We start from the raw sequence: 24911 nt of genomic DNA on the forward strand, positions 1-24911 counted from the left end.
ACTTTCCAGGCTTTCTACAAGTGAGTCCTGTTCTGCGACGGTCTGTGGGGCTCAAAGCATCCTGTAATGATACAAACTTCCACCTGCTTGTTGGTCAGTGAAGGTCTGTGCATGTGATCTCACTTGTTTGTTCCCGAGTGTTGATTTATTGCCCAAAGAAGCAAGCGTATGGTCTCATGCATCGAGAGCAGAGACTAGAACTTCTACACTGAATCTACACTTTATTCCAGAAACCAGATGAACTGCATTTTCCTCAGGAGATAAGCTCTTACTTGAGACTTCTCTTACACAGTCGGAGCTGAGCAGGATTGCTTCTCCTCTTGTTTTCAGTGAAGAAATTCAGCCTCAAGATCACCTTAGGGATGATGATGTGGTGACGGTTACTGCATTGTTTTACCTGAATTGTCCTTATGTTTAGTATTGAAGAAAAGTTGAGATTTATAACATTTAAAGCAGTACCTCTTGGTTACTCATAAATGTATACATCCCATCCTTTTTGAAAAGAACTTTGTATGATTATATAAGCTCTATGTCAGATTTGTATGAATGAGTTTTGGTAGTGCCCTCTTTCATGGGGCTTTGGTATGTTTGCGATATTGAATTACTTTTCCTCAGCATTCCTTTTATCCTGTCGTCTCAGGTGAGCCTTTGTTAGGGTTTCCACACTGTCACAAGTGGTGAATTCTGAGTAAATTATGATTTTCTGTTTGTCAAATTAAACATGAGCGTTTCCTGGGGCAACTGCACAGCTGCTAGCAGTACTGAATTATCACTGGGGTCCTGGGGACACAGATGCTCCTCAAGTCCAGGGACAATAGTAACTGCTCCTCAAGCTCTCCTTGTCCAAGAAAATTTTGAACTCTCCACAGGCAAAGAAACCTTTTTTCCCAAAGTAAGTGAGGCACCATTTGATTCTCTTTTGCAGTGTTCAAACTTGCACTACATTATGCTGAAAAGTCTGGAATGATAAGTGAGACCAATGCACTGGATTTAGGAATGTTAAGGTCATTTTTATCTTCAATAAGGAGACTTGGACAAGAGCTCTAGTGTCATGACAAAAGATCCGTGCCAAAGTTCATCGTTTCCAGAGGAAAGCAACAGTGAAGATGAGGGGAAACTTTTGGAGGAACTGGATTTGCAACACTGCAACTGCCTCAGTTTACAGAAAATGCTGTCATTCACGAAAATGGGCCTCTCTTGGATTCTCATTTCCATTGAGATGCAGTGAAAACATTTTTTTTTAAATCTAAGGACCCTGTTCTCTTCAGAAATTGAATGTAGATTGTTATGAAGTAATAGCTGATCTTGTGGGGTTCGGAATCACATTTAACTTGGTTGAGTGTGGAGAGTATCACTCATCAGATTTGCATCCTGGCAAAAGTCGCTCTTCTCCACCCTTTTATTCTGTCCATCTTCTGGTAATTCAATCACTGAGATGATGTGAGAATTCAATAAAACGATGATACAGAAAGCCAGCTCAAAAATTGCTCAATAAATTTTAGCCATTTTTAAAAATATATTTATTTATTTGGCTGCATTGGGTCTCAGTTGTGGCAAGCAGGAACTTTAGTTATGGCGTGTGACTTCTTAGTTGCGGCATGTGGGATCTCGTTCCCTCAACAGGGATCAAATCTGAGCCCCCTGCATTGGGAGCATGGAGTCTTAGCCACTGGACCACCAGGAAAGTACCAGTTCTAGTCATTTTTATGGTAGCATGGTGAGTTTCCTGTCACTAGATACATTAAAGCACGTAAAGATGGACTGTTTATCAGAATTGTGGTAGACAAAGAATTAATGCAGAGCTTTAGATGACAGCTTTCCTTTAAAGTCCATTCTGAATCACAGATAATGCATATATCAATATAAGATGTAATCATTAATCTAAAAGTAGAATGATATGTCTAAATCATGGTTGCATCAAAAGAGGTAATTAATAGTTTTTTTCACAGGGTTCTGTTTACTGAACACTCTACACTGTGTTCTGAGCAACATCTGCTTGTGTTTTTCCTTCGGGTAAAGCAAGAAAAGGGGACATGTCCCCAGTAGGCAGAGGAGAGTCAAAAATGGGAACCAGGATGGAGGGATTAATCACTTTTTCACATAAAATACTAATTATTCTAAAGCAGAGTTGCTGATTTGAGACCTATCTCTGAGCCCCTGCAGGATGGGATTAGGACATGGACCCTATTACACTGTTAGTTACACACTCTGCAAAGGTACCTTCAAGACACTCCGTTGCCCACAGATCACTCTCTGTTAGCGGCTTTCTCTTATGTGTATTCTGGAGGTCCACTAAAGGTAGAGGCAGCGTTGGGAGATGATCCTGAAAAACTTAGGTGACCATCACTGACCAGCAGAGCTGGCTCACGATAGAGCCCCAATTAAAATGCTACAACTACAAAACGGATCAAACTTTTAAAGCACAAAATTAAAACAATCCTTTTAAGGATTCAAAAGAGGAACTGCATACTGAATATCTGACCAGCAACTGATGATGTTGTCCGCGGATGAATCTGATTGGCTCTCCCAAACAGCCGACCCAATCCAGAAACAGAGCAATGAGTTCCCAGGTTGGTAATATTTGAGATGTAGGTGGAGGGGGGATCTTAGTCCTCACCGAGATTTTTCTGCTCCCCTGCACTTTGCCTTCTTCTGTTCTCCTGCATGGTGTGCCTTTGGTACCCCCCAGGCTCCTGGACAGTAATTCTGCCAGTGATACTGATGGTGCTGAGCCCTCTCCTGGCTTGGGCTGGAAACACCAGAAGTAAGTGCACACCTTGGATGATGAGCTGCTGTGGAGGGAGGGGGAGGAAGGGAGTTAGCTTTACCTCTCTGTCCAGGCCACATCGCTCAAAAATCAGCATCTTCTCCAGTGACTACTTATCTTTATCATGAGTGCTTGCATGCAGGCTCAGCCACTTCAGTCGTGTCCAACTCTTTGCAACCCCATGGACTGTAGCCCCCCAGGCTCCTCTATCCGTGGGATTTTCCAAGCAGGAGTACTGGAGTGGGTTGTCATGCCCTCCTCCAGGGGATCTTCCCAACCCAGGGATCGAACTCAAGTCTCCTGCATCTCCTGCATCACACGCGGATTCTTTATCCACTGAGCCACCTGGGAAGCCCTATCTTTATCATGTGAATCCTCCATTCAAAAGGTGCCTGGATACTTGCCCTCTTTAGGAGACCTGCCCAAGGAGCCTTCATATATATGCATATAGCCTATTTCTTCTCAACTCTCTTCTAATAAAACCTCTCCAGTCTCGCATCCCATTCCCTCAGGGTTTTGAGAGGATTTAGAAATGATTTCCAAAATAATTCAAAATGAAAACATTAAGGGGATTCAAAAGAAATTAGAAAGACCTCTCCTGGAAGACCCTTCTTGTGTCCTCCACGGGATCTGTGACACTGCTTCCTCTCCCCAGTATGTGAGGATGTTCCAAGTGGCCTCCCCACTGTCTCCTCCTTTTTTCAATTAAAGTATCATTGATTTACAATATTGGGTCAGCTTCTGGTGTACAGCACAGCAACTCAGTTATACATACATACACATGATATGTATGTGCTAGCCTCTCCTGGCGGCTCAGAAGGTAAGGAATCTGCCGGCAGTGCAGGAGATCTTGCTTCGTTCCCTGGGTCAGGAAGATCCCCTGGAGAAGGCAATAGCAACCCACTCCAGTATTCCTGCTTAGAGAATTCCATGGACAGAGAAGCCTGGCAGGCTTCAGTCTGTGGGGTTTCAAAGAGTCGGATACAACTGAGCAACTAATACTTTCACTTTTTCATAGTTGATTTATAATATTGAGTTGGTTTCAGGTATACAGCACAGCAATTCAGTTACATATATATGTAGCATATATATTCTTTTATATATATAGTATATATATTCTTATAGTATAATATATATATTCTTTTTCAGATTCTTTTCCCCTTTAGGTTATTACAAATTATTAAGTAGCATCCCCTGTGCTATGCAGTAGGTCCTTATTGGTTATCTGCTGTCTCCTTTTCTTTCTCCCTAAACCCCACGGTTTATAAGGCCTGTGTTCCTGGACTGGAGATTCTCTGGCACAAGTTGGGGTTCGTTTTCTCTCGTTTCTCCTGTGGCGTAACGCACTCCGGAACTAAAGTGGGGATCCTCAGTACTCGGAATAGCCTGTAGTTAAGGAGCATCTAAGGGGCATTCTGTGATGCCTTAAAGAACTCAAGAAGAACTGAAAACCCGGCACAGGCCAGTGCTTCTTGTGGCTATTTTGAACCTTTCTATCCTCTCAGTTTCTGCTACATCGCCTCTTGATCTGGCCTGAACCTTCAAGAAGAGATTCAACTAATATAGAATGCGTGTGTGTGTGTTCAGTCGCTCAGTCGTGTCTGACTCTATGCGATCCTATAGATCATAGCCCACTAGGCTCCTCTGTCCAAGGGATTCTCTAGGCAAGAATACTGGAGTGGATTGCCAACAGGAGATCTTCCCAACCCAGGGGTCAAACCTGCATCTCTCATGTGTCCTGCACTGGCAGGTGGGTTCTTTACCACTAGTGCCACCTGGGAATCCCGGTATAGAATAGACCATATTAAATTATATTTTTATAAACCCAAAATAGTCACACATCAGCCATTTCATGTGGTTCAAACCATGTACCCTGAGCAGGATACTGAGAGTGTCAAGGCTGTTTCCATCCCACGGAGCTGAAAGCCAGTAAGGAAGTCAAGGGAACTCATTACCTCTTGGAGTCTTGAGCCCAATTTTCATATGTTCATTCATCATGCCAACAGTTTTCCATAATCAGCCATCTTTGGTTACCTCTCCCTCCATTTTTCTGTATTCTTTCCCCAACCATGTCATCACCACTACTGAAAATTCCCAAAGTTTGCACAAACCTGCAGCACTATAATAGACCCATTGGATGAGATGAAACTTCATAAAATGTTGCTTGTCTCTTAAAATCACCTGTGAATGTTTCTTTACAGTAGAAAGAAGAGAAAGAGGAAGTTAGTCTGAATTTCTCACAGGATATAGCAGAGACATAAGGTATAGAGTCTTCCCCAGTGGTCCAGTGGTTAAAACTCCACCTCCAACTGCAGAGGGCACAGGTTCAACCCTGGCTGAGGAATTAAGTTGTCATGATTACAAAACTGTGTTGGAGTGGGAGCCCCTTCCTGCTTTCCAGAAGCCCCACAAAGATTAATTCCCCAAACCATAAATGACAAATACTTTTTTGAGCAACTATTATGTACTAGGCTCAGTGAATTCTATTTGAATAATACAGAGAAGTCCATTATGATCATGGAAATTACCTAATGTCAAGAAAGACAACAACCGAATAAACACTGAACCAAGAAAAACATTTGAAACAGTAGTAAATGCTGTTTATATGTGTATATTATATGTGATGAGTGAGTGTTAGCGTGTCTGACTCTTTGTTGCACTATGGACTGTAGCCCACCAGGCTTCTCTGTCCATGGAATTCTCCAGGCAAGAATACTGGAGTGGGTTGCCATTCCCCTCTCCAGGGGATCTTCCAGACCCTGGAGGGATCAAACACAGGTTTGCTGCATTGCAGGCAGGTTCTTTACTGTCTGAGCCACATAATATATAGATAGATAGATAGATAGATAGATAGATAGATAGATAGATAGATATAGAAATAGATATACAGTGTTCACCTGACTTCAGTGCAAGTGTCTAGGGGGCTTTTCCTGAGAAAGTGACATCCAATAAATGATGAGAAGAAAACAATCATGAGAAAGATCTAAGGGACAAATACTCCAGGGACCAAGGGAAAGGTAGAAATGTGGGAAGATGTTTGCTGTGTTTAAGGGACAGAAAGAAGGTTTGAGCAGCTGAAACAAATAAAGCAGGTGGAGGAGTGGAATAAGGTGAGGTTGGAGAGAAAGTCAAGAGCCAAATCATGTTAGGCCCAAATGGCCATGATGAGAAATTTGACTTTTATTTACAGAGATACGTGAAGCTACTAAGGGAAGTTACAAAGTGAGTCCACTTGTATAGTTTTTAAAATATTTATTTATTTATTTGGCTGCACTGGATCTTAGTCGTGGCACGTGGGATCTTCCTTCTTTGTTGCGGCACGCAGATCTGTAGTTGCAGCCTGCACGATCTTTTTTTTTTTAGTGGCAGCATGTGGGATTTTAGTTGCGGCACGTGGGGTCTAGTTCTCTAACCAAGGAGTGAACGCTGGCCTTGTGCATGGGAAGCTCAGAGTCTTAGCCACTGAACTACTGCCCTATATTAATTTTTTTTTAATAATTCTAGCTACCACATGGCGATTAGATTGCAGGGGTTCATGCATCCCAATGTTGCATCCCAATGTTCATTCACTGGAGCATTTTTTACAATACCCAAAATGTGAAAGCAACTTAAGTGTCCATTGACAGATGAATGGATAAAAATGTGGTACATATATAATGGAATATTAGTCATAAAAAAGAATGAAATTCTGCCATTTGCAACAATATGGATGGACCTAGAGAGTATTAAGATTAGTGGAATAAGTCAGACAGAAAAAATTGAATACTCTGTTATCACTTATAAGTGGAATCTAAAACATAAAGCAAACAGATGTGTATGGCAAAACAGAAACGGACTCACAAAGTGTGAACTAGTGGCTACCGGTGGGGACCCGGAAGGCAGGAAGAATGAGGCAAGGGTATGGTATTAAGAGATGCAAAGTACTATGTATAAAATAAATAAGCAGCAAAGACATATAGTACAGCTCAGGGAAATATAGCCATTATTTTGTAATAACTTTAAATGGAGTATAATCTATAAAAGTATTGAATCACTGTGTTATACACCTGGAACTAATATAATATTGTAAATCAACGATACTGCAATTTAAGAAAAGACCCCAAAATTTACAAAGATATACACTCATATGGTATGTGTGTGTATATTTGTATCTCTGTATCTTTACACACAATGAAGCTACAGAACCATGTGCAACCAATAAGAGCGCTGAGACCCAGCTGACCCTTTCTGTCAGCAGGTCAGAACTGCCAAATGAATCTTGGCACCAAATTTTTAGAAAATCTGCCTTTCTGAGCTGTCCAGACTTGGAAAAGGAATGGTGGACCTGGGCTTACGGTTTTAATCTCCTACAACCCATCAATAGTTTTCATTACATTTAGCATAAAGTCAAAATCCTAATAGTGCCTACAAGTGCCTGGTTCCATGTAATTTCTCCAGTCTCATCTTTTAGCCTCCTTTCTCTCACTTTTTTGTGGTTCAGTGAACTGTCTTCTTGAGGAAGTTCATCAGTTAATTCTTCCAGCTTTTCCACACGTCTACTTCTTTTCCACATTTCTACTTTAAATGTGTCTCTCTTTTTCCCCTAAACACACACACTCTTCCTCGAGCTCTCAGCCACTTCCCCTTACACCTCACACTTTCAGTGTCTTCAGAGACCGTGCCTCTGACGCCCTAACCTAGCTTAGGTCCTCCCATCGTTCACAGACCGCCACCCTGTTATCCTGACATTTCTCATTCCTGTATAAATTGCTGTGCATTTGGCTTCCGTCCATCACTTTCACTAAATGTCAAGCTCCACGAATAGAGGGACGGTGCACGCTTTCCCCTTCCTGGAATCTCAGGGGCAGCGAGGGTTTGGCAGGTGGGCAGTCCTGATCAAGCACGCACAGGAGGAAAGGGGCGGCGGGGGCAGAGGTCGTGGGGAGACTCAGCGCTGGTGTCCGCGGTGGAGGGTCCCAGGAGGAGGCGGTGGTGGGGACCCCGACCAGGCCACACTTGGCGACGCCAGGCGAGCCTGGTGGCCAAGAGGAGCCCGATCGGCTCAGGGGCAGAGCTCGTCTTCCCCCTGCGCGGCTGGCGGGGGAGGACGGACCGGGGCTCCGAGGGGAGCCCTTGGCGGTCCCCGTGGCCCCGCGGCGCCGGGCGCCAGGTAACCAGGGCACTCCCGTCCCCGCAGCACTCTTCATGGTGCAGGGCAAGTCCGAGTGTCACTTCTACAACGGCACGCAGCAGGTGCGCTTCCTGGACAGGTACATCTACAACCGCGATGAGCAGGTGCGCTTCGACAGCCTCGTGGGCGAGTACCGGGCGCGGACCGAGATGGGGCGGCCGGCGGCCGAGCGCTGGAACCGCTGGCCCGACGCCCTGCAGCGGGCCCGCGCCGCCGTGCACGATTTCTGCGCCAGCAACTACGAGTTCTTTGCAAGCCGCACGGTGCAGAGGAGAGGTGAGCCGGGATGGGGGTGAGAGATCGGTGCAGGGGAGGGGAGTGTGAGAGCGACCGAGACAGAGACGGAGAGACAGAGAGAGACGGAGATAGAGACACAGAGACAGAGACACAGAGAGACGTAGAGAGACAGAGACACAGAGACAGAGACACAGTGAGAGACACAGAGAGACAGAGAGAGACAGAGACACAGAGGGAGAGACGGAGAGACAGAGAGAGACGGAGATAGAGAGACAGAGACACAGAGACAGAGACACAGAGAGACGGAGATAGAGAGACAGAGACACAGAGAGAGAGAGACAGAGACACAGAGACAGAGACACAGAGTGAGAGACACAGAGAGACAGAGAGAGACAGAGACACAGAGAGAGAGACGGAGAGACGGAGAGACAGAGAGAGACGGAGATAGACAGAGACACAGAGAGACGGAGATAGAGAGACAGAGACAGAGAGAGACACAGAGAGACAGAGAGAGACGGAGATAGAGAGACAGAGACACAGAGAGACACAGAGAGACAGAGAGAGACGGAGAGAGACGGAGATAGAGAGACAGAGACACACAGACAGAGACACAGAGAGACAGAGAGAGACGGAGAGACAGAGAGAGACGGAGATAGAGAGACAGGGACACAGAGACAGAGAGACAGAGACACAGAGACAGAGACACAGAGTGAGAGACACAGAGAGATGTAGAGAGACAGAGACACAGAGACAGAGACACAGAGAGACAGAGACACAGAGACAGAGACACAGAGTGAGAGACACAGAGAGACAGAGAGAGACAGAGACACAGAGAGAGAGACGGAGAGACAGAGAGAGACGGAGATAGAGAGACAGAGACACAGAGAGACGGAGATAGAGAGACAGAGACAGAGAGAGAGATGGAGATTTCAGAGGTGGAGATAGAGACAGAGACACAGAGACAGAGACACAGACAGAGACAGAGATGGAGAGACAGAGACAGACAGGCAGAGACAGAGACACAGACCGAGAGACAGAGAGAGAGACAGAGCTAGACAGTCCAGTGAGTCGGATGGGGGAGGACAGGGCAGGCTACGGGGGTCCTCGTGAAAGCCTGCTGTCAGAAAGCTAGTGTGCGATTTTGTCAGTGTGCGGTGGGCGGAGAGAGGGTGGTGTGGTGGGGGAGTGGATCGGGGTCTGAGAGGGGGAGAGAGGGGCGAGGTGGAAAGACAGATGCGGGGGACGGGCGGGCGTCTGGGCCTCCTGCCGCCCAGGGAGGGCTGGGGGGCGGGTGGAGGGGAAGGCTGGCTGAAGTGGGGCAGAGATTCGGGATGGGGCCTCGAGGTGTCTGTGGTTTAGGAGGTTTGGGGGGGAGCTGAGGAATGTGAAAGGACTGGGAGACTGTAAGAAGAGCTCCAGTCTGCTCTGGGCACACCCCTCACTGCTGAACCCTCCGTGGTAAGTGCGCTGGGGTCTATGTGCAGCAGTGTTGCGCTGAGAATAAATTAGTGGGGGCACTAATTTCTAGGGGTGCAGTAGAGGGGAACCTCCCACACCCTTCTGACCTTTCTGAAGCTGCTTTTAGTTCTAAATTTCCGACTACTTTTTTGCTTTCTTGGTATGTACATATTTACATATTTGAAATGATTATGAAGCCAACTTCCGGATATAATTTTGTTACTTAATATTAACATACTAATATTACCATGTTTATAATGTAATACTACTTAGGTAGTTAGATATTAACCCTTTGTATGGTTGTAAACAATTTACCTGGCACTCCCCATTGTAAATTTTATTTTCCATATTGTCACTTAGTTGGAAATTTATATCTTATTGTTTTTAACTTATATTTCTTTTATTTCTAAAATTCTCTTTTATCACTTTTTTTTTTTTTTTTTTTTGCCAGTTGTAATGACTGCTCCCGGAGAAGGCATTGGCACCCCACTCCAGTACTCTTGCCTGGAGAATCCCATGGATGGAGGAGCCTGGTGGGCTGCAATCCATGGGGTCGCTGAGGGTCGGACCCGACTGAGCGACTTCGCTTTCACTTTTCACTTTCAAGCATTGGAGAAGGAAACGGCAACCCACTCCAGTGTTCTTGCCTGGAGAATCCCAGGGACGACGGAGCCTCGTGTGCTGCCGTCTATGGGGTCACACAGAGTCGGACACGACTGAAGTGACTTAGCAGCAGCAATGACTGCTCCAAACACTATTAATCTGTTATCGCTGGGGTCCATGTGTTTTTCTCAGTAATTTTATGACTTCTCTATGCAGCAAGATTATTAACATTTTGAGTCAACATTTTCTCCAGTTTGCGGTTTCTATTAGATTCTGTTTAATATTTTCCATGTTAAGTGTTTAACAGTTTTTATTTACTGAAATAGAAACAGCAAAATCGTGACTAATGGTTTACCATCAATCTTAAATCTACTATTTCATGTTTCTGTACAAATGCATCCCCCACTTCTTTCTTTTAAAATAATTGTATTTACCTAGGGCCTGACAGTGTTAGAGAAGGAAATGGCAACCCACTCCAGTACTCTTGCCTGGAAAATTCCATGGACTGAAGAGCCTGGTGGGCTACAGTTCACGGGGTCGCAAAGAGTCAGACACGACTGAGTGACTTCACTTTCACTTTGATAGTGTTAGAGGTTGTTTCAGGTGTTGAGTCCCAGGCCATACTCTGATCACAAATGTCAGTTTAGAAGGAGAGATAATACTAAAATGATAACAATTCCAAACATTGTTGTTCAATCACTCAGTCAAGACCAACTCTTTGTGACCCTATGGACTGCTGCACACCAGGCTTCTCTGTCCTTCAGTGTCTCCCAGAGTTTGCTCAGACTCGTCCATTGAGTCAATGATGCTGTCCAACCATCTCATCCTCTGTCACCCCCTTCTCCTGCCTTCAGTCTTTCCCAGCATCAGCATCTTTTCCAACAAGCCGGCTGTTCACATCAGGTGGCCAAAGTATTGGAGCTTCAGCTTCGGCATCAGTCCTTCCAATGAGAAATCAGGGTTGATTTCTTTTAGGATGGACTGGCTTGATCTCCTTGCTCTCCAAAGGACTCTCAAGAGTTTTTTTTAGCGCCACAGTTCAGAGCTGTTTCTCTGCTCTTCCTCAGTAGCATAGTGGACACCTTCTGACCTGGGGGGCTCATCTTTCAGGGTCATTCTTTCTGCCTTTTCATACTGTTCATGGGGTTCTCAAGGCAAGAATGCTGAAGTGGTTCACCATTCCCTTCTCCAGTGGACCATGTTTTGTCAGGACTCCACCATGGCCCGTCTGTCTTGGGTGGCCTTGCACGGCATGGCTCACAGTTTCATTGGCTTACACAGGCTGAGATCCATGTGATCATTTTGGTTGGTTTTCTGTGTTTATAGTTTCATTCTGTCTGAGCTCTGATGCATGACAATAAGAGGCTTGTGCCAGCTCCCTGATGGGAGAGACTGGCTGTGGGGAAAACTGGGTCTTGCTCTGAGGGTAGGGTCGTGCTCAGTAAGTCTTTAATCCAGTTTTCTGCTGATGGCTGGGGCTGTGCTCTCTCCCTGAGGCAGCCCAGTCCTGGATTCTGCAGTCTCTGAGCTGGGGCTATCGGCTCTAAGGATAGGGCTAATGGACGTAAGCCTCCTCCAAGTGGACGTAAGCCACACACCACGCCTCCCAGGACTGCCGCTGCCAGAGCCCCTGTCCCTGTGGGAGGCCACTACTGACCTGTGCCTCTGCAGGAGACCCTCAAACACTCACAGGCAGGGCTGGCTCAGTCTCTTGTGGGGGTCACTGCTCCTTTCCCTGGGTCCTGGTGTGGGCAAATTTTGTTTGTACTCTCCAAGAGCCTCTGATTGAGCCCCTCCTACCATCTCGCTGTGGTTTCTCCTTTGTCCCTGGATGTGGGGTATCTTTTCTTTGGTGGGTTCCAACATTCTGCTGTCAATAGTTCAGCCACTAGTTGCAATTTTGGTGTTCTCGCAGGAAAAGATGAGCTCACGTCTTCTACTCTGCCATTTGTATAATGTCAGACAGCTATAATCAGATCCGACTACTATAATAAACTACCATAAACTGCTTTATGTTAAAAATGACATAAATGTATTTCTCACAGCTTTAGAGAAGAATAAGTCCAAAATCAAGGCACAGGCAGATTCAGTGTCTGGTGTGATCCCACTGTGACTTTCTTTGGAAAAAAGGGAGACGAAGGGAGAGATTCATCAGCTGAGTATAAAGCTTAAACAACTTTTAAAATGATGAACTCTCCTTGCTGCTTTTCCTGTACAGGACTTATGTTTTCCTTGAGACACCCCTCGTGGAGAATGACCTCTGAGGCCGTCTCTGCTGCTCAGGGGAAGAACAGTTTCCATGCAGCTCTACAACTCTGCCAACCCCACTGCTGTTCTCTCATTTTTCCTTAAGCTTTGAATCGTATTTTCTTTCATAGTAAAAAAAAAAAAAAAAATTTCAACGAGTAACTAACATATATTGAGCACTAAGTTCCAGCCACTCCACACAACCTGTGGGACTTTAGTTCCTCAATCAGGGGTTGAACCAGGCCCTTGGCAGTGAGAGTGCAGAGTCCTAACCATTGGACCACCAGGGAATTCCCCTAGCTGTTTCTTAACATAGTTTAAGTCTATCAAGTCTTCTTTAAAAATATGATGGTCAATATTTTTTATTGAAGTAGAGTTGATTTACAATGTTGTGTTAATCTCTGCTGTACAGCAAAGTGATTCAGTTACATGCATTCTTCTTTTAATACTCTTTTCTTTTCCATTATGCTTTATCATAGGATACTGAATATAGTTCTCTGTGCTATACAGTGGGACCGTGTTGTTTATCTGTTCTGTATATAATAACTTTCATCTACCAACCCCAGATTCACACTCCATTCCTCCCCCAAGCCCGTACCCCTTGACAACTACAGGTCTGTTCTCTGTGTCCATGTGTCTGTTTTGTAAATAAGTTCATTGTGTCATATTTTAGATTCCACATATAAGTGATAGCATGTGGTATCTGTCCTCTATCTGACTGACTTCACTTAGTATGATCATCTCTAGGGGCATCCATGTTGTTGTAAATGGCATTATTTTGTTCTTTTTTATGGCTGAGTAGTAGTCCATCTTGGAGAAGGCAATGGCACCCCACTCCAGTACTCTTTGCCTGGAGAATCCCATGGACAGAGGAGCCTGGTGGGCTGCTGTCTATGGGGTCACACAGAGTCGGACATGACTGAGATGACTTAGCAGCAGTAGTCCATCTTTATATATATATATATATATATATATATATATATATATTTACTTTAATAGGAGGCTAATTACTTTGCAATATTGTATTGGTATTGCCATACATTGACATGAATCCACCATGATTGTATGTGTGTTCCCCATCCTGAACTCCCCTCCCATCCCTCTGGGTCATCCCAGTGCACCAGCCCCAAGCATCTTGTATCATGCATCAAACCTGGACTGGTGATTCATTTCACGTATGATAATATACATGTTTCAGTGCCATTCTCCCAAATGATCCTACCCTTTCCCTCTCCCACAGAGTCCAAAAGACTGTTCTATACATCTGTGTCTCTTTTCTGTCTCGCATACAGGGTTATCATTACCATCTTCTAAATTCCATATATATGCACTAGTATACTGTATTGGTGTTTTTCTTTCTGGCTGGCTTACTTCACTCTGTATAATGGGCTCCAGTTTCATCCACCTCATTAGAACTGATTCAAATGTATTCTTTTTAATGTCTGAGTAATACTCCATTGTGTATATGTACCACAGCTTTCTTATCCACTCGTCTGCTGATGGACATCTAGGTTGCTTCCATGTCCTGGCTATTATAAACAGTGCTGCAATGAACATTGGGGTACATGTGTCTCTTTCAATTCTGGTTTCCTCGGTGTGTATGCCCAGAAGTGGGATTGCTGGGTCATAAGGCAGTTCTATTTCCAGTTTTTTTAAGGAATCTCCACACTGTTCTCCATAGTGGCTGTACTAGTTTGCATTTGCACCAACAGTGTAAGAGGGTTCCCTTTTCTCCACACCCTCTCCAGCATTTATTGCTTGTAGACTTTTGGATCGCAGCCATTCTGCCTGGCAAGAAATGGTACCTCATTGTGGTTTTGATTTGCATTTCTCTGATAATGAGTGATGTTGAGCATCTTTTCATGTGTTTGTTAGCCATCTGTATGTCTTCTTTGGAGAACTGTCTGTTTAGTTCTTTGGCCCATTTTTTGATTGGGTCGTCTATTTTTCTGGAATTGAGCTGCAGGAGTTGCTTGCATATTTTTGAGATTAGTTGTTTGTCAGTTGCTTCATTTGCTATTATTTTCTCCCATTCTGAAGGCTGTCTTTTCACCTTGCTTATAGTTTGCTTTGTTGTGCAGAAGCTTTTAAGTTTAATTAGGTCCCATTGCTTATTTTTGCTTTTATTTCCAATATTCTGGGATGTGGGTCATAGAGGATCCTGCTGTGATTTATGTCAGAGAGTGTTTTGCCTATGTTCTCCTCTAGGAGTTTTATAGTTTCTGGTCTTACATTTAGATCTTTAATCCATTTTGAGTTTATTTTTGTGTATGGTGTTAGAAAGTGTTCTAGTTTCATTCTTTTACAAGTGGTTGACCAGTTTTCCCAGCACCACTTGTTAAAGAGATTATCTTTCCTCCATTGTATATTCTTGCCTCCTTTGTCAAAGATAAGGTGTTCTTAGGTGCGTGGATTTATCTCTGGGCTTTCTATTTTGTTCCTTTGATCTATATTTCTGTCTTTGTGCCAGTACCATACTGTCTTGATGACTGTGACTTTGTAGTAGAGCCTGAAGTTGGGCAGGTTGATTACTCCAGTTCCATTCTTCTTTCTCAAGATTGCTTTGGCTATTTGAGGTGTTTTGTATTTCCATACAAATTGTGAAATTATTTGTTCTAGCTCTGTGAAGAATACCGTTGGTAGCTTGATAGGGATTGCATTGAATCTATAGATTGCTTTGTGTAGGATACTCATTTTCACAATATTGATTTTCTGATCCATAAACATGGTATATTTCTCCATCTATTAGTGTCCTCTTTGATTTTTTTCACCAGTGTTTTATAGTTTTCTATATATAGTGGTCCATCTTATATATGACTCATCTAACTCAAAGAGGTAAGTTTGCTTCATTATCTTCCTTAGAGATAAGAAAATTGAGGCACAAAGTAATTTAAAAACTCTTCCAGAATTAGCCAGATAGAAGCAGAGCCTGAATTTGAACCCAAAGAGCCTAGTTACAGAAATCACACTTTTAATGAATATACCCTGTGTCCTGTAAAAAGTGTAAATACTGTAGTTCAACAATAAGTAACTCCTTCAAGTTATGAAAAAGAAACCCCACAATTTTCCTCAACATCTCTCAACTCTAATAGGGGTTGGAGGTTTTGGGGTTAAATTCAAGCAAGGTTCATGGCACCACATCCTCTGAAGCCACATGGGAAGCCTGGCCTGTCGGAGGCTGCAGTCTGGTCAGGAGACTTAGTCTGTCTCCTGCAATGACCCCTGCTGTGTTTTCTCTCCTAGCTGAGCCTACGGTGGCTGTGTCTCCTGTAAAGAGCCGGCCTCTACGGCACCACAACCTCCTGGTCTGCTCTGTGAATGGTTTCTACCCTGGCCACATTGAAGTCAAGTGGTTCCAGAATGGCCAGGAAGAGGAGACCGGGGTGGTCTCCACAGGCCTGATCCCTAATGGAGACTGGACCTTCCAGATCATGGTGATGCTTGAAATAGTTCCTCAGGGTGGAGAGGTCTACACCTGCCACGTGGAGCACCCCAGCCGGACGAGCCCTGTCACAGCAGAATGGAGTGAGGCGCTCCCTGATCTCATAAGTTTCTCAGCCACCACAGAGGGGGCCCACTTACCCCCAAGCGTCAGGTTTCTCCCCTCCCCGCACAGGTGTCCATGGGCTCCATGTTCTCGTCTCATTCAGCTGAGGTTGTTGGGGTTGCCGTGTGACATCCTGTGATGGAGCTCCTCCAATAGTTTGCAGATATCCCTGATGACTTCTGTAAATGCCTGGGCCCCCTGGGGAGCCAGTTCTGCCCAGCAAGCAGAGCCTCCTGTGACCTCCTGGGCACCAGTCCTCTGTGTCAAGTTGGGCTTGTGCTTCGGACACTCTTGCCCTGAGTTGTTCACTGTGATCTGAGAAGGGGCACACCCCCTCCAAGGACCTTCCTGACCTGAGGGAAGTTCAGTCCCAGCTCTGCCTTTTATTAGCTCTGTCAGCCAAGACAGACTTCCCCACCTCATCCAGTCCCAGGCTCCTCATCCATCAGATGTTGAAGATGTGTGGCCTTCTATCAGGGCTGGGATATTTAAATGATTCACTGCCTGAACCTTGTAGTAACTCAGCTTGAATTTTCATCTCTTTTCTAGGAATGGCCAATTATTTCAGTTTTTTCAGAGCAGGCTTCTTCCCCCCAATTTCAATTACAGAAGTTGGATTTGGGTTAAAAATCACTCAGAAACTGGCTTCTTTTCTCAGGGGCACAGGACGAATCTTCACAAGAAAAGCTGCTGAGTGGAATTGGGGCCTGTGTTCTGGGTCTGCTCTTCCTTGGGATGGGGCTGCTCTTCTACATCAGGAGGTAAGGGACCTGTTGGCAGCTGAGATGCCCCGCAGATTGTTTGGAGGAAGAAATATGGCTTTACTCAATGAAGTTCTCTGAATACAACCTTTGTCTAGTTGATCTTAACTTTCCTAGAAATCCAGAAAGTACCTATGGGTAAAATATAAGAGGTGATGGCCTGTAGAGATAAGAGAAGGGTTAGCATGCATGGAGATCTCAGATGGAAATCCTTGGGCAAATGCAAGAAGAGACACTAAGGCTGATGAAATGGTGCTGGATTTGTGTGATGGAAGCTTCCTAGGTCATATGCATTCCAGGGTCTGCTCCCCTGTCCACCCTGGTATTCAGTGATGCAAGCTGTGGTGTTGAGGAATCTCAGGGGGTGGTCAGGGGCTGAGACACTGTATCCTGAGAATGTGCCTCCTCCCTCTCCTTTCCTAGGGGACACTGGGCTTCAGCCAAGGTAATGCCCTTTCGTCCCCTTTTAGAGAGAGATTTGGTCTCCTAGGAACAGTGGTGGAGATGACAAATGGGGCAACAGACAAAATGAGAAAGACTGAATTCTGATTAGGCAGTTTGCAGTAAAGCTTTGCACAGTTAATAAGAGAACAGACTTGTGTTTGCCAAGGGGGAGGGGGTGGAGAAGAGAGAGATTGGGAGTCTGGGATTGGCAGATGGATATTATATACAGGGTGGATAAATACCAAGGTCCTACTGTATAGCACAGGAAACTCGATATCCTGAGATAAATCATAAAGGAAAAGAACTTTTTAAAAATGTATGTTTGTGGGGTTTTCTGTGGTGCTCCAGTGGTTAAGAAGCCACCTCCTGATGCAGGGGACACAGGTTCCATCCGGGGTTGGGGAACTAAGATCCCACATGCCACAGGGCTAATAAGCCTGCATGCCACAGCTACTGTGTCCATGCGCCCTAGAGCCTGCGCTCTGCAACAGGAGAAACCACCGCAGTGAGAAGCCCACCAGCCACAACTAGAGAAAGCCCGCGCCCCACAACAGAGATCCAGTGCGACCGTAAATAAATGGAAAGTAGCATTGAAATGTATATAGGTGTATAACTGGGTCACTTTGCTGTACAGCAGACATGAAAACAGCACTGTAAATCAACTATATTTCAATAAAATTAAAAAATAAAGACTGCCAGCCCAGCAGCCACCAAAGGGGCATCTCTTCAATGAAAACTCTAAAAATAATAAAATAAGAGGCCCATGGCCTGAGGTTGCTGTGGTTCAGGGAGGCTTAAGACTGATTTCCGCCTTCTTACTGCAGAGCTCTCAGGGGAGGCCCCCAGGAAGTGGGGAAGAAACAGCGTGAGGCGGTGGTATGGAAACAGCCCTCTCCTCCGTCCCCTGCAGGTCTCCTGAGCTGGAGCAGAGACCGTGACACTCAGACAAGAACCTTCAGTCCCAGCTTTTTTGCAGCTTGAAAAGGTTTCCTACTTCAGACCGTGGGCCTCTGACTGTATTACTTTCAGAGACTTTAATCAAAGAGATGCCCCTCTGGTGGCTGCTGGCCTGGCAGTCTTTATTTGTTAATTTTATTGAAATATGGTTGATTTGCAGTGTTGTTTTCATTTCTGCTGTACAGCGTTCACGCCTCACGAGAGTACTTGCTCAGGGTCTAATTTGCTCTGGGTTGAATGACCCTGCAGAAAAAGTCCTGGGTGGCTTCTTCGGCCCCTACCCTGCACCCAGAAGTCCCCAGGATTGATCCCAGTACCTTATCTTCATTCTTTCCTGGTCCTCTTTGTTCTCTACCCCTGCTGCCTCCCTCCATACACATTTCTTTATATGTATTTTTTGAAATACAAGAGAGTGGAATCTTTGTACAGGTTAGACAAGGCATGGTGTGTATTCATGAGAGCATAAGTCGGAAGTCAGTTTCAACTGCTCAGTGATCTCATTCCTCTAACTAAGTTCCTTTAAGGTTAGAGAGGAACAGAAATGGGCAAACAGGGAAGGAGCCAAAGGGCTACTTTCCAAAAGCAACAAATTTGAGTAAGGTGATACATAGAAGCAGAAAATTGCAACTCTGTAATCAGAACAGAGTTTTTAACACTTTCTCCTAGCATAAAGATTAAAGAGGGGAAAGGCAGAAAAATAGCTATAGCTACTTCAACTTGGGAACAAACACAACACAAAAGGGGCTCTTTTGAGACAACAAAAAATACAAACAGGGAAGGGAAAAGTACACAAGCCGAATAGGTAAATGAAGATAAAATGCTATCAGCAGGAAAAAAGACTATTTTATCTACGATACACTTTTTTAATATAAATTTACTTATTTTAATTGGAGGCTAATTACTTAACAATATTGTATTGGTTTTGCCATACATCAACATGAATCCGCCACAGGTATACACGTGTTCCCCATCCTGAACGCCCCTCCCTCCTCCCTCCCCGTACCATCCCTCTGGGTCATCTCAGTGCACCAGCCCCAAGCATCCAGTATCCTGCATCGAACCTGGACTACGATATGTTTTATATGAACTTCATGGTGGCCACAAAACATAAATCTGGAGCAGAGATATGAAACATTAAAAAAAAAGGAAAATGAAGAAGACATACTACAAAGCCACCAAGTTAAAATGGCAGATAGAAACACAAGGAAAAAGGAAGCAATAGAGATCCGAAAACAACCAGAAGACAAAAGAGAAAATAACAGTACTGTGTCCTCATCGATCAATAATCACCCTAAATGTAAATAAGTTGAATCAGCCAATCAAAACACACCACTGGTAACCACTTCTCTGTTCATTGTATCTAAGCATTTATTTTTGTTTGATATGTTTTATTTATTTTGTTTTGCTTGTTTTTGCATTCCACATATTATGAGTAAAGTCATACAATATATATCTTTCTCTATCTGACTTATTTTACTTGGCATCATACCCTCGAGGTCCATCCATGTGGTTGCAAATGGCAAGATTTCACCTTTTTTTATGGCTGATAGTACTCCATTGTATAAATACATATATATATATACCACATACCACGTCTTGTTTTAATCCAATCATCTGTTGGTGGGCACTTAGGTTGTTTCCATAGTTTGGCTATTGCAAATATTACTGTGATAAACATGAGGATGCATATATCATTTTGAGTTAGTGTTTGCATAGTCTTTGGATAAGTACCCAGAAGTGGGAGGAGGCTGAAATGGATAAAGGGGATCAACTGCATGAAGGTGAATGGGAACTAAATTTCTGGCATGCTCTAGTGTACACAAAAGTAGAAATAAAATATTTTAATGCAAAACTTATATAGTGTTATAAATTAATGTTCATTTCAGTTCAGTTGCTCAGTCATGTCCGACTCTTTGTGACTCTATGGACTGCAGCATGCCAGGCTTCCCTGTCCATCACCAACTCCCGGAGCTTACTCAAACTCATGTCCATAGAGTCAGTGATGTCATCCAACCATCCCATCCTCTGTTATCCCCTTCTCCTAAATTAATGTTACCTCAATAAAAAATAAATTTAAAACAAGAAAAAAAATCTATAATTTACTAAAACATTAAATTTTACATGTAGAAAGAATGAAATTGTGGTAAGCTAATTACACCTCAGGAGATTTGTTAAAATAATCTTTTTTTTTTTTTTTAAGAAAAAGAGTCTACCTAAGCAAGACAGAAGACCTAGAAGACATAAGTAAAAATATGTATTTGAATAAAAATTAAAAATATATTTGCATGGATAAAATAAGTTTTAAAGAAATATGTAAAGCTCAGGAAAACTTTGTAACACATAAGGCTGACAATTGGATTAACTTTCTTATCATCTAAAATCGCCAACAAATCTATAAATAAATAAACAAAAATAAACAACAGAAAATTGGTCGAAGATCTAGACTATTTACAGATGATAATATACCAAAGGCCATTAAGCATAAAATATTTACTGAAACACACCAATAATCAAAAACATACAAATTCAGATAGCAATATGATGAAATATTTCTCCCCCAAATTGGCAAATGTAGTAGTCTGGTTTTGTAAATAAAGGATTTAGAAGATTCTGTGAGAATGGATTCTCTCATATATTATTAGTAACATCATGAACTTGGTTGTATCTATGGTTCAGATGGTAAAGAATATGCCTGCAATGCAGGAGTCCTGGGTTCAATCTCTGGGTCAGGAAGATACCCTGGAGAAGGGAATGGCAACCCACTCCAGAAATCTTGCCTGGAAAATCCCATGGACAGAGGGATTCGGCAGCCCACAGTCCATGGAGTCGCAAAAAGTCCGACACAGCTGAGCAGTTAAAACGGTGATTAAAATTAAGAGTGCAGATGTTGCATGATTGACAACAATAAAATCCGCATCTATGTATCTGCTATGTTCTGAATGTTTGTGCCTCTACAACATGTGTCTGTTGAAACCTGACCCTTAATGTGATGGTATTAGGAAGCAGAGCCTTTGGGGGTGATTAGGTCTTGAAAGCTGAGCCCCTATTAGTTCAGTTCAGGCGCTTAGTCATGTCCAACTCTTTGCTACCCCGTGAATTGCATCACTCCAGGCCTCCCTGTCCATCACCAACTCCCGGAGTTCACTCAAACTCATGTCCTTCAAGTCGATGTTGCCATCCAGCCATCTCATCCTCGGTCGTCCCCTTCTCCTCCTGCCCCCAACCCCTCCCAGCATCAGAGTCTTTTCCAGTGAGTCAACTCTTCGCATGAGGTGGCCAAAGTACTGGAGTTTCAGCTTCAGCATCATTCCTTCTAATGAACACCCAGGACTGGTTTCCTTTAGAATGGACTTGTTCAATCTCCTTGCAGTCCAAGGGACTCTCAAGAGTCCTCTCCAACACCACAGTTCAAAAGCATTAATTCTTTGGCGCTCAGCTTTCTTCACAGTCCAACTCTCACATCCATACATGACTACTGGAAAAACCATAACCTTGACTAGACAGACCTTTGTTGGCAAGGTAATATCTCTGCTTTTGAATATGCTAGATAGGTTGGTTATAACTTTCCTTCCAAGGAGTAAGCGTCTTTTAATTTCATGGCTGCAATCACCATTACAGTTATTTTGGAGCCCCCCCAAAAAAAGTGTGACACTGTTTCCACTATTTCCCCATCTATCTGCCATGAAGTGATGGGACCAGATGCCAGGATCTTAGTTTTCTAAATGTTGAGCTTTAAGCCAACTTTTTCACTCTCCTCTTTCACTTTCATCAAGAGGCTCTTTAGTTCCTCTTCACTTTCTGCCATAAGGGTGGTGTCATCTGCATATCTGAGGTTATTGATATTTCTCCCAGAATCTTGATTCCAGTTTGTGCTTCTTCCAGCCCAGCATTTCTCATGATGTACTCTGCATATAAGTTAAATAAGCAGGGTGACAATATACAGCCTTGACGTACTCCTTTTCCTATTTGGAACCAGTCTGTTGTTCTATGTCCAGTTCTAACTGTTGCTTCCTAATCTGCATATAGGTTTCTCAAGAGGCAGGTCAGGTGGTCTGGTATTCCCATCTCTTTCAGAATTTTCCAGTTTATTATGATCCACACAGTCAAAGGCTTTGGCATAGTCAATAGGGCAGAAATAGGTGTTTTTCTGGAACTCTCTTGCTTTTCCCATGATCCAGTGGATGTTGGCAATTTGATCTCTGGTTCTTCTGTCTATGACGTTAATGCCCTTATAAAGGACCAAAGAGACCAGTGTCTTCCCTTCCCACCATAAGAGGCTACAAGTGAGATGTTGGCAGTTTGCAAACCCAGAAGAGGTTTCTCACCAGCACTTAACCTTGCTGGCACCCTGAACTCAGATTTCCCAGCCTCCAGAACTGTGAGATATAAAATTCTGTTATTTATAAGCTACCCCACTTATAGTATTTGGTTCTGGGGGCCTGAAGGAACTAAGACAATATCTGTCTTACAGGAACAATCCTACATGAGCCTAAAGAAACCTCTACTTGAATGTTTGTTGCACCAGGGTTTGGAGCAATTCTAAGAGAGAAACTTATAAACTTATCTTGATTATAAATATTCTGTATGTTAAAAAATTATATGTTAAATACTGGTGTATACCTCTTTGGGTAGTCAGATAATCCCAGATTTCCATCTTAGTTAAAAGCATTCTAAATAAATTCTCACATATGTGCCCAAGATGACATATTAAAAATGTCATTGAAGAGAAAAGAAACAGTCTAATTTTCAGAGAAAGAACAGATGAACTATGGTATAGCCATGCAAAGGGATAATATGCCAAGTGTTACATGAATGAAGGTAGGACTAGCCAGCCTGGGTAGCAAAAAAAAAAAAGAAAGAAAATCATAAAGTACAAAAGACCCAGAATACCCAAAGCAACCCTGAGAAAGAACAAAGCCAAAGGTACCACACTTCCTGATTTGAAACTTTAGTAAAAAGTTATAGTAATAAAAACAATATAGCCTGATGTTAAAATGGACACACAGACCATTGAAATAGAATAGAGAGCCCAGAATTAAACCCTTGGATGTACAGTCAACTAATATTTGGCAAAGGAGCCAAAAATATCCAATGGAGAAAGAATAGTGTCTTTAAGAAAATACGCTGTGTAAACTGGAGTAACACACACCAAGAAAAGTAGAAGAAGGGATATGACGACAGTGAGAGAGGGAATAAATAGAATGAAAATAGATGTATAGAGACTTCCCTGGTGGTCCAGTGGCTAAGACTTCAAGCTTCCAGTGCAGGGGCACAGGTTCAGTCCCAGGTCATGGAACTAAGATTCTACATGCCATCTGGTGCAGCCAAAAAAAAAAAAAAAAAATTGATTCTTATTTGATAGCAATAAAGGATTTGCAGTTAATTTTAAAAGAAAATAGATGTATAATAAAGAAAATCACAAAGCTAGAATTTTCTTTCTTTCTTTCTTTCTTTTTTGATGATCCACCTGCAAGATTGACGAGGAAGAAAAATCCAACTTGCAAATTATTAACGTCTATAATGAAAAGATGCCATTCCTACAGATTCTACAAACATTAAAAAGATGCTAACAGAATATAAAGAATTTTGTGCCAGTAGATTGGACGTTTTAAATGAAATTCTTTGAAAACCACAATATTTCATGACCTGCTGCTGCTGCTGCTGCTAAGTCGCTTCAGTTGTGTCCAACTCTGTGTGACCCCATAGACGGCAGCCCACCAGGCTCCCCCGTCCCTGGGATTCTCCAGGCAAGAACACTGGAGTGGGTTGCCATTTCCTTCTCCAATGCATCAAAGTGAAAAGTGAAAGTGAAGTCACTCAGTCATGTCAGACTCTTAGAGACCCCATGGACTGCAGCCTACCAGGCGCCTCTATCTATAAGATTTTCCAGGCAAGAGTGCTGGAGTGGGGTGCCAATGCCTTCTCCCATTTCATGACCTATACTTCTGTGTAGAAGTCATTGCACTACTCCTCCATTTTCAGTTATATTTGAAAATTTCCATAATAAAAATTTTAATAAATAAAAATAAAATTTCCACAGCCACTTCCAAAAATATTACTCCAAAACTTCTACAGCCATTTGGACTTCCCTGATAGTATAGTGAATAAGAATCTGCCTGCCAATGGCAGGGGCCATGGCTTCAATCCGTGCTCCAGAAAGATTTCACGTGCCTCAGAGCAACCAAGCCCTGCTGCCACAAGTACTGAGCCGGCGCTCTAGAGACCGAGCTTCACCAAAAGAGAAGACGGGACAATGAGAAGCCTACACACACAGCTAGAGAGTGGCCCCAGCTCCATGCAGCGGGAGAAAGCCCACACACAGTGACAAAGACCCAGGCAACCAAAAAGTAATTAATTAGTTATTTTTAAACTACAGCCATGTAGTGATTTTTTTTACAGTCCTGAGAGTTGACTGAACATAGTAGGTGGTTCTCACGGAAGGTCCCTTATACGGCTGCAGTCAGATGGCAGCTGGGGGGGAGGTCTCCTGAGGCTCCCTTGGGATGTGGAGACAGCTTCTCTCTCAGCAGATCCAGCGCCTCTAACGTGGCCCATGTGGTCCCACCAGCAATGAAGACAAGTTCTCACCTGGTGGCTCAGCACTTCCGAGAGGAAACTAAATGCCCCAAGACTTCTTCAGATGTAGTCTCAGAAGACGTGTGGTGTCCTCTCCACCACGTTCTCACAGTCTGAGCTCGGCGCCGGTCCAGATGTAAGGGG

At 43.6% G+C, this 24911-nt stretch overlaps 1 protein-coding gene across 3 annotated transcripts; it reads left to right on the forward strand.

The window, feature by feature from the left end:
• The first annotated feature begins 2568 nt into the window (after positions 1-2568).
• LOC138425424 (DLA class II histocompatibility antigen, DR-1 beta chain-like) lies at positions 2569-20047 on the forward strand. 3 transcript variants are annotated; one of them, XM_069563302.1, is made up of 5 exons: positions 2569-2764; positions 7944-8213; positions 15726-16007; positions 16688-16790; positions 18145-20047. In XM_069563302.1, exons 1-5 carry the CDS (start codon positions 2665-2667, stop codon positions 18170-18172), a joined length of 783 nt encoding a protein of 260 aa, XP_069419403.1. In that variant the 5' UTR covers positions 2569-2664; the 3' UTR covers positions 18173-20047. The 3 variants fall into 3 exon arrangements, with proteins under 3 accessions (XP_069419403.1, XP_069419401.1, XP_069419402.1); XM_069563300.1 differs by having other exon boundaries at positions 18059-19641; XM_069563301.1 differs by lacking the exons at positions 16688-16790; positions 18145-20047 and having other exon boundaries at positions 15726-16260.
• The last annotated feature ends 4864 nt before the right edge of the window (positions 20048-24911 follow it).

This window comes from Ovis canadensis, chromosome 20, assembly GCF_042477335.2.
Source record: "Ovis canadensis isolate MfBH-ARS-UI-01 breed Bighorn chromosome 20, ARS-UI_OviCan_v2, whole genome shotgun sequence".
Taxonomy (NCBI): domain Eukaryota; kingdom Metazoa; phylum Chordata; class Mammalia; order Artiodactyla; family Bovidae; genus Ovis; species Ovis canadensis.

Coding starts and splice junctions, on each gene's coding strand:
- LOC138425424 (XM_069563300.1), top strand. CDS start 2,665: ATGGTGTGCCTTTGGTACCCCCCAGGCTCCTGGACAGTAATTCTGCCA. Junction 2,765..7,943: donor TTGGGCTGGAAACACCAGAA/GTAAGTGCACAC, acceptor CCGTCCCCGCAG/CACTCTTCATGGTGCAGGGC. Junction 16,008..16,687: donor CCCTGTCACAGCAGAATGGA/GTGAGGCGCTCC, acceptor TTCTTTTCTCAG/GGGCACAGGACGAATCTTCA.